Source organism: Octopus bimaculoides, chromosome 8 (genome assembly GCF_001194135.2).
Source record: "Octopus bimaculoides isolate UCB-OBI-ISO-001 chromosome 8, ASM119413v2, whole genome shotgun sequence".
NCBI lineage: Eukaryota > Metazoa > Mollusca > Cephalopoda > Octopoda > Octopodidae > Octopus > Octopus bimaculoides.
Window position 1 is genome coordinate 28,535,194 of NC_068988.1, and position 9,904 is coordinate 28,545,097.

At 38.4% G+C, this 9,904-nt stretch overlaps 1 protein-coding gene across 2 annotated transcripts in view; it reads right to left on the minus strand.

Annotated features, from left to right (window-relative positions):
* LOC106871355 (alsin) overlaps nt 1–9,904 on the minus strand; it is a 92,992-nt gene that overhangs the window by 29,576 nt on the left and 53,512 nt on the right. For both annotated transcript variants that reach the window (XM_052970013.1, XM_052970012.1), the window contains exons 4-11: nt 9,698–9,806; nt 6,008–6,104; nt 4,977–5,051; nt 3,888–4,000; nt 2,438–2,501; nt 2,070–2,241; nt 1,821–1,903; nt 295–467 (exon numbers count right to left, since the gene is read on the minus strand). In XM_052970013.1, the coding sequence (XP_052825973.1) occupies nt 295–467; nt 1,821–1,903; nt 2,070–2,241; nt 2,438–2,501; nt 3,888–4,000; nt 4,977–5,051; nt 6,008–6,104; nt 9,698–9,806 (886 nt within the window). The remainder of the gene's footprint in view (nt 1–294; nt 468–1,820; nt 1,904–2,069; nt 2,242–2,437; nt 2,502–3,887; nt 4,001–4,976; nt 5,052–6,007; nt 6,105–9,697; nt 9,807–9,904) is intronic.

Here is a 9,904-nt window from a genome sequence, read left to right on the forward strand (position 1 = left end):
TATATATATATATATATATATATATATATATGTATATGGATGTATGTATGAGTGTTTGTGTGTCTGTGTTTGTACCCCCACCATCGCTTGACGACCGATGTTGGTGCGTTTATGTTCGGCAAAAGACACCGATAGAATAAGCACTAGGCTTACAAACAATAAGCCCTGGGATTGATTTGTTTGACCAAAGGCGGTGCTCCAGCATTGCCACAGTCAAATGACTGAAACAAATAAAAGAATATTGAAACAATATTCAACAAGAAAAACTTGATATTAATAGAGCTATAGACTTACTTGCCAATTTTGGTGCAATGTTCAAAGCCATTAATTGCCAACATGTCACCAAATCGAAGAGAGTAGTTCTTGAAGTACTCAATAAGTTCTTTAGATTTTTGGAACATACGACTATGAGTAATGTCTTCATTACCTCGAATCAGCCGAGTCAACTGCACACAGTTTTCACCAATCTAAGAATGTAAAGGTTAATTAACAATTTAAATTAAATTTAAATAAAATAGCAACTTTATATTTATGAAACACCACACAACTTACAGCTAATGACAATAATTCAACAAATTATTATTTTCAATTATATGTTTTCAATTATAAAAAAAAAATTGTTACATTTTTGTTTTATCTTTTAGTCAGAAAGGAATGCAACGCCCATGACCTTTTAAAGGGCCTCTGTGACTTTGTTTACTTACTGACTGCACCAAGTGTAAATGGCAGTGTACATATAATTTAATGATTAGTGGCAGAAGAAGTATCAATACCAAAAGGTAATCTTTATATCCGACTTAACATGGACGCCCTGTCAGAACACTGAATACAGTGTTATTAGGCTTCAGAGATTCTCATATATAGGTGTTTGATGCATAAAAACACATGTGTGACAGCCAAGGTTTTGGAAGTTGTTAGATGAGGTACTCTGGTTAAAATGGTGAACAAACAGCAATGAGTGTAGTTTACGATGCATATGATACATTCTATGCACCATCATCATCATCATCGTTTAACGTCTGCTTTCCATGCTAGCACGGGTTGGACGATTTGACTGAGGACTGGCGAACCAGATGGCTGCACCAGGCTCCAATCTAATCTGGCAGAGCTTCTACAGCTGGATGCCCTTCCTAACACCAACCACTCCGAGAACCAGTCAGGTGGTACTGGCAACAGCCATGCTCAAGTGGTATTTTTTACGTGTCACCTGCACAGGAGCCAGTCCAGCGGCACTGGCAATGACCTCGCTCGAATGGTGCTTTTTATGTGCCACCTGCACAGAAGCCAGTCAGCTGCTCTGGCAGTGGTCACGCTCGGATAGTGCTCTTAGCGCTCCACTGGCACAGGTGCCAGTCATCGAATTTGCGAATTTGATTTGATGTAAACCTGGTGTACATGTATTATGGTAAACAGTGGAGACCAATGCAGCCCACAGGTTTGTTAGACTCTGTTGAGCTGTCCAACCCATTCCAGTATAGAACATGGATGTTAAATGATGATGATGAGTATCCAAAAAAACTAACCAGAAAAATCACTGTAGTGAGAAAAAAATGTTATTCATTTCAGTCAGTAAGCGAGGTCATTTAGAAAATGTTTCAGCTTTCTAAACTCTGTCATTGCTCTATACTTTTTTTTGTGGACAGTGTAGAATACATTTTATGTAAGTTAACGAATCCAAAATGAGTCACTTTCTAACTCCTGTGGAGCAAAAACTGTTCAATATTCTTTAGGTGAAATTTTTTGTCATTTGCGTACCTTCTGATCGACTGATTCTTTTAGAATAAATGGTAAAGAAATATATTCACACTCAATGAACTCACTTTGTTGGTGAGGTCAAGGAAAGCATCGATATGGGCAGTAAAAACAGATTTATAGTAACTGGATTCCATGGCACACAAGAACACTGAAAAATAAATAAAATACAGAACAGAGAATAAGAATAAAAACAGAATGGTTGAGGGGAAAAGCAAGCTATTTCTGGCATTTAGATATACAATGAAATAACGATTTGTTTCAGAAACAAATCAGATATATGGTATGAGAGAAAACATTTAAGTTATGGTACTTACTTGATGTTTTCAATGGAGAAAGAAATTTTGTTGCAATTTTGTTTAGTTTAGAATAGAAGTTTCTTTCAGAAAGAGCAAGTTCAAAAGCTGTAGCTGTTTGACCTGATGAGCTCTTACCAACTAAACAACCACAAGAGATTCCACCAGCTTGTAAAGAGCGGATCCAACCAGTCTAAAGGTTAAAAAAGAATACATAGATAAATAAACAAATTTAAATGTGAGATTCACATAATTTAAATGCATTAAAATAATATTCTTAATATTAATGCAACATAAAATAGTTGTTTAGCTCAGAGATGGTGAAATTATATCAGGTGAGTGATGACAGCTTTATAAATTCTTGACAGTTATAGAATTCTGTTTCTTACCTTTCTCAGAGTGTTTAGAACCACTGGCTTGCTGGTTTTTGTTACAGAACTATAGTGATTCTCACTGAAAAGACGACAAATGTTATATTAATGAGACCCTGATTTCTTCAAACATTTATTTAAAAAATCAAAGAAATATCATTATGAATTCTGCCCTTTTGGCTTTCAAAACACTTGTTCCTTTTATAAGTAAATATCATTATCATCATCATCATCATCATCATTTAACGGCCATTGTCCATGCTGGCATAGGTTGGACAGTTTGACCGGACTGGCACGCTGGAAGACTGCATCAGATTCCAGTCTGATTTGGCATGGTTTTCTATGACTGGATGCCCTTCCTAATGCCAACCACTCCAAGAGTGTAATGGGTGCTTTTATGTGCCACTGGCATGGGTGCCATCTGTGTGACACCGGGGTGCTTTTATGTGTTAATTTGTATGACACCAATATCTTCCAAAACTGTGATTTTGCTCAGCTTGATGGGTCTTCTCAGGCATGGCATAATGTCTCAACCATTGCCTTTGTGAAACCCAACACTCGAAAGGAACTCAGCCACTTTGCCTCCATGAGACCCAACACTTGAAAGGAACTCAACCTCTTTGTCTCTGTGAGGCTCAACAATCGAAAGGAACTCAGTCACTTTGCTTCCCTGAGGCCCAACGCTCAAAAGGTATCGCTTACATGCCACCAGCACGGGTGCACTTGGCTTGATGGGTCCTCTCAAGTACAGCACATCACCAAAAGTCTTGCTCACTTTGTGAGGCTCAAAGTTCGAAGATCAAGCTTCACCACCTTGTCCCATGTCTTCCTGGGTCTACCTCTTCCACAGGTTCGCTCCACAGTTAGAGATCAGCACTTCTTTACACGGCTGTCCTCGTCCATATGCATCACATGACCACACCGGCACAGTTGTCTCCCTTGCACACCACACCTGATGCTTCTTGTGCCTAACTTTTCTCTCAAGATGCTTACACTCTGTCAAACATGCACACTGACATTGCACATCCAGCAAAGCATACTGGCTTCATTTCTTTCAAGAAAGAATCTATGAAGTTATTTAGTATTTTTGAATTTTTTTTTTTTTTACTAATCTCTTTTAGTACAATATTACAGAAGACAGAAATGGTAGAAAAAGCCTTTCAGTTATTCAACAGTGGCCATGCTGGAGCACTACCTTACTACCTTGAAGGGTTTTTAGTCAAATTGCCCCTAGTATTTAGTTTTTAAAGTTTGGTATGTATTTTATCATTCTTTTTTGCTTATCAGTTCTTGTCTAACTGTCCAATCCATGCCAGCATGGCAAACAGATGTTAAATGATATTGACGATGGTGATCATGAGCCAAATTCTTGCATTGCTTACAAATGGCACTACCACAAAGCCCTTTGAAGCCATAAATGTGATGGGTAAAATACTTAAGATTTAATAAATTATCTATTTAAATTTACCTGGGCTGTTTTCCAGAATAGTAGACGTCAGGATGAAAACCTCCGGAATCGGTTAGGAATAAAGAATGGTTGTCTCCAGCAGCAATGTCCCATACCAAGCAGTTGGCAACAAACTGAATAAGTAAAATGTAAAACTTAGTATTATTCAATACAAGATCAGTACAATTTGTTTAAACTGGTGCTCCATTGATTACGACAAGCGTTCCAGTTGATATGATCAACCAAACAGCCTGCTCGTGAAATTAACATGCACGTGGCTGAGTATTCCACAGACACATGCGCCCGCCCTTATTGTAGTTCTTAAGGAGATTCAGTGACACAGAATGTGACAGGGCTGACCCTTTGAATTACAGGTACTACTCATTTTTGCTTGTTCAGCGGACTGGAGCAATGTGAAATAAAATGTCTTGCCCAAGGACACAACATGCCACACGGTATTTGAACTCACGACCTTATGAGTTTGAGCCAAATACCTTAACCACTAAGCCGTGCACTTTCACACAGATTGTTTAACAAAGAAAATCACTGAGAACAGGACAAAAGTAAAGTAAAATATAAAAAAAAAAGAGACTGGGGCTGACAGATGTGTGTGTGTGTGTGTGTGTGTGTGTGTGTGTGTGTGTGTTTGAGAGAGAGAGAGAGCATGAAAGGAGGAGGAAGTAAGAGAGAATACTGTCCCCTATATAAAGGTACAAGAGGCTTTGGCACAGTCGTTTGGGACTGCTTATTTAACATCACCGATTCCATGTTGAGTTATTTGACACCAGATGTTTTAAGGTTTCTCTCTCTCTCTCTCTCTCTCTCTCTCTCTCTCTCTCTCTCTCTCTCTCTCTCTCTCTCTCTCTCTCTCTCTCTCTCTCTCTCTCTCTTTCTCTCTCTCTGTTTGCCTCCAGCGCCAAAACATATTGTTGCTAAAACAGGCTGGATGTCCAGTCAGCCATATAAAAACTTCAGCATTCAAGTAGTCACGTCCAATCATCTCAAACCAACCTATATTTAAATAGCTGGCCAGTTATCCTTTTATTGCTGTAATGAAGCTAAAGTCAAGTAAATTGTTATCACACACACATAAAAAAAAGAGCAACTTACTTTAACTGGAGATGGAACACTTGGAGTTTCAGTGTGTCCTAACTGTCCATAAGCATTGAAACCCCATGAGAAAACCTACAAAGAAAAAGACATTATTTTACAACCTAAGTTTCAAGCTAATGGAAGATAGTAATCATGTAAAGTAAATATAACAAATAATCCAGAATCCTTGTCTGGTACCGGATCAATCCCAAAGTCTAATTAGTTTGTACCAGTCACAAGGTCAAACATACCTGAAAGTTTCATCTGAATCCATCCAGTGGTTCTTGAGATATCTTGTCCATAGACAAACAAACATGACTGAAAACAGTACCTCCGCCTTCACTAAGGCGGAGGTAATAATAATAATTATAGAGGAAACAGGCATAAAACCCAGTTTAATACAGCTCCAGAAAACAGTGTTACTAGGGACAGTTAAGATACTTAGGAGGGTTCTTGGTATCTAAGGTTACTTGTTGTAGTCTGATGTTAGGAATTTTTCTTTCCCAAAAGTCTAATCTGTTGTGAGTATATGAATAATAATAAAAATCATAACTTTAAATTTTGGCACAAGGCCAGCAATTTTAGGGGAGGGGTTATGTTGATTACATTAATCCTAGTGTTCAACTGGTGCTTATTTTATCGACCCAGAAAGAATGAAGGGCAAAGCCGACCTTGGCAGAATTTGAACTGAGAACGTAAAGAAGGACAAAATGCCGCTAAAAGTATTTTGCCTGGCATGCTTAATGATTCTGCCAGCTCAGCACCTTTACAGTAATAATAATGAATGATAATAATAATCTTTTTTACTATAGGCATAAGGGCCTGAAATATAGGAGAGGGTGACTAGTCAATACATCAACCCCAATTTCATTAACCCCGAAAGGACAAAAGCCAAAGTCGACCTTGGTGAAATTTGAACTCAGAACATAAAGACAGACGGAATGCCAGATAATAAATAATGATGATGATGATGATGATGATGATGATGATGATGATGATGGTGGTGATGGTGATGATGATGACGATGATGATAAATAAAAGCATATTACCTGTGAATAGGCTGTGAGTGCCAAGCAGTGGTTAGAACCAGCAACAACTTTGGTGCAATTCTTAGAATTCAATGTCTTGACACAGCGTGGTATGTCACTAAGGAATCAAAATATATGAACGATATAATTTATTTCTTTTTTCTTTTTTTGTAGGAAACATTTAAAAAAAAAACTTTCTCAAAATACATATTTTGTTACAAGCTAATGAGGGGGTTTCTACATGACTGCTTAAACTGCTAGAAATAGCAGCCAAAATCCAGAAACCTCTAAGTGTACTAAGTGCTTTTTATGAGGCACCATCACCAGTGCTTTTTGTGTGGCACTATCGCCAGTGCATTTTATGTGGCACTAGCAGCAGTGCTTTTAGATCACAAGACATATTTGAGTCATTAGACAGTGTCCATGCTGGGGCACTTATTTTGTCAGTCTCTTTTACTAGACTGCTAAGTTATGGGAATGTAAACAAACCAATACTAGTTGTCAAGTGGAGGAACAGAAACAAACACATACATGTGCCATGCTTCCACATAGTTTTCATATACTAAATTCACTCAGAAATCATTGGTCAATCAGCAGCTATAGTAGAAGGCACTTGCCTAAGGTGCAGTGCAGTGGGACTGAACCTGAAACCATATGGTTGCAATTCAAGCTTCATAACTGCACAGCCATAGCTGCACACCTATGACTGCAATAAAAAGAAAATTCGTTGGGCTTTTTTTTGCTTTTTTTTTAATAATTAAAGAGATGGGTAAGTGACCATCACATTTTTATATTCTCCTCTATCGGGTGGAGGGGGGTTGAGGAGGGGGGACACTGCAAATGACTGAGAAACAAATGAAATTAATGTTTTGCATTGTTGTAGGACGTGTTGGTTAAAAAGAAAATATGGGTGGAAAAATGGAATTATTTTAATGACAATTGTGAAAAGAAAAAAAGAAAAGAAATATACACCCAGCTTTTTTTTATATGTATTTATAGACAACTATTTTACACGATAAGCCTTTTTAATAACACTTAATAAAAAAAAACAGTGAATATTTCATATTTTTCACTAAAAAAGCTGTCCTTAGAGAAGAATCCCAGTCACTAAGCAAAGACACAATTAAAAGAGGAAGTTATAAAACTTGTTGTTGCTGTTGTTGTCACTTTTGTTTAGTTCCAGGTCAACCCTGATCAATCAAGATCAAAAATGTCCCAGCTGTGACTATCCCATCGTCTTTTCAGATAGCATTTTCTATAACTATATTGTGTTTCTAGACATTGTGTTTACGACAACTATATCACCTGATGTGTTTTGTTTCAGTTTCTTTTTTTGCAACAGTAGGATATAATTTAAGGCAGATCTAGCTGCGATTTCTTGCAGGTCAGGCAAATATGCAGAGGCTGTCTCATTGACTTACAAAGATTTTTTTTTTTGTTTGTATAAAGGCTCTTCTTTACTGGTTCCATCTACATGGTTGATTCAGTTGGTTCCAGTTTTGATGACAGTAAGATGAAAATAAAATTTATGATATTTCTATGTTAATTTCAAACTATTTAAGATGACGAATTTAGTCTGCATTTCAGCTTGTTCTCAAACTTGAGCAAATTTTAATTAAACTATAATTTGGAGCCCAAGCCCCTACCAGGTCACTTGACATGCTATAAATAGCAACCAAATCCCCTTCAAATCACACTCAACTGGCTTTAAAATGGAAACAGACATTAGATAATGTAGTCCTATGTAAATTGCCATACATGAAGGTATTATAAGACATACTTTTTCCTCTTCAAAATGTCTTGAAAAAAAATCAGCCCAACTCCTATATGCAAAGATGGGCCTATATTACATACTAAAATAAACTAAACACTTTTTTTTGTCCTGAATATACACTACTGAAATTGGGGTGCATCCAATATACCCATGCATCTTTTATACCATCAAATACAGTAAAGATGGTAAAGGCCCCCTTCAGTCATGAATGACCATGGGATGTACCTAGAAAGTTCCCCTCTGAGGCACAAGTCTGGGCGAGATAGTTTATGGAAGACCAGCAGTCATCCATGCACAGCAGCCACCCCTCTCCATGTCACCGATGTTATCCAAAGGAAAGGCAAAGGGGTCGATACAGCAACTCATTCCTACAGCTGAGTGAATTGGAGTAACGAGAAATGAAGTGTCTTCCTCAAGAACACAACACACAGCCCAGCCTACCTCATGATTGTGAGCCTGATACTCTAACCACTGAGCCATACTCATCATCATCATCCAGTGTTTTGTTCCCATTAACGGGGGTGGCCAGATCTACCTCAATGCCATAGCAACTGAGGTAGGCAGGTGCAGCCCACCCCAACCTTTGGGCTGGCTGGTGCCCATTCTCCTTTACTATCATGAGGCTTTTTTGGAGCTGGATTTTCTACGGGGAGCATGCCCTTGCTTACTCCCAACCTCAGTTTCTAGACATGAGTAGTCCCGAGACGAAGACCTCTACCAGGATTTTTAAGAAATGTGGTGGAAAACTAGCTCAGGAAGGCAGGGACGCTACTCCCTGAGACCCCTTTCAGAGCCCCTACTACTAACTATTTACAATGAGCAATAAGAAAATTTGTCAAAAGTAAACTAAGTATGAAGTAGGCAGTCTATCACAGGAAACAGAATCTACCCTTGTGTCTTAATTGCCATCGGATACTTTAATTGCCAAGGGTACTTTTTGAGTTGGCTGATTATGTGACACTGGTGTAGGTTACAGCTATGATCTCACTTTATTTGCCGGGTCTTCTCAGTCACAGCATACCTCCAGAGGTCTCTGTCTTTCATCATTTCCTCTGTGAGGCCCAACGTTCGAAAGTCATGCTTCACCACCTCATCCCATGTCTTCCTGGGTCTCCCTCTACCCCGGATTCCTTCCACTGTTTGGGAGTGGCACTTCTTCACACATCTCTCCTCATCCATCCACAGTACATGACCATACCAACGTAAACGTCTCTCTTGCACGCCACATCCAATGCTTCTTATGTCCAACATTTCTCTCAGGGCGCTTACACTCTGTCATGTGTGCACACTGACATTACACATCCAGCAGATCATGCTATCTTTAACCTCACTGGCACTGGTGCCACGTGAAATGCACCCAGTGGTTGGAATTAGAAAGGGCATTCAACCAGACAGCAGAGTTTGGCACAGTCCTCTGCTTGTAAGCTCCAGTCAAAACTGTCCAACCCAGATGTTAAACGATGATGATGATACTGATATATAATAACAAAAATAACCTAAAAAATAACAAAGCATTATAAAATTATTGTGCATTTTGTTAATAAATGTAAGCGGGGAAAATTTTGCAGCTTATTCTCATGTATTATATGTACCTAAATTTAAATCTTGATTTTGGAGAAGAAAGTGCATATTATGCAGGTAATATTGAAAGAGGCTTATTGTAATAAAATCAGAAGGTGAGGTTCAATGTCATTAGACGAAGATGTTCAGGAACTATCTCAATGTAACAGCAGAAAATCTTCGAGTTCCCTTGTTTACTAGTAAACTCAGTCAACCATTGCAGTTTAGCAGAGCTTTGCATTGCCAGCCATGGATCTTGAATTGCTTCCCTAAATTAACAAGAAAGCGCAAGCAAGCATGCATGCATGCACACACATACATACATACACAGAGAGACCCTCTCATACACACACACAGACACTCATGAATTTACTTACCGTTCTATACTGTCTCCAAGCCCAAGTTGGCCTTTGCTGTTTTTACCCCAACACCAGACCTCTGTTTCGAAATAAGGCAGTGGTTCAATACTGGAACATTGACTGACACCTGGAATAGATAAATTGAAAAAAAAAAAAAGAAGTAGAATCAATTTTCTGATAATAAACTCTGTTTAAAAATATGTTGGCAGATGGAATGAATATAAT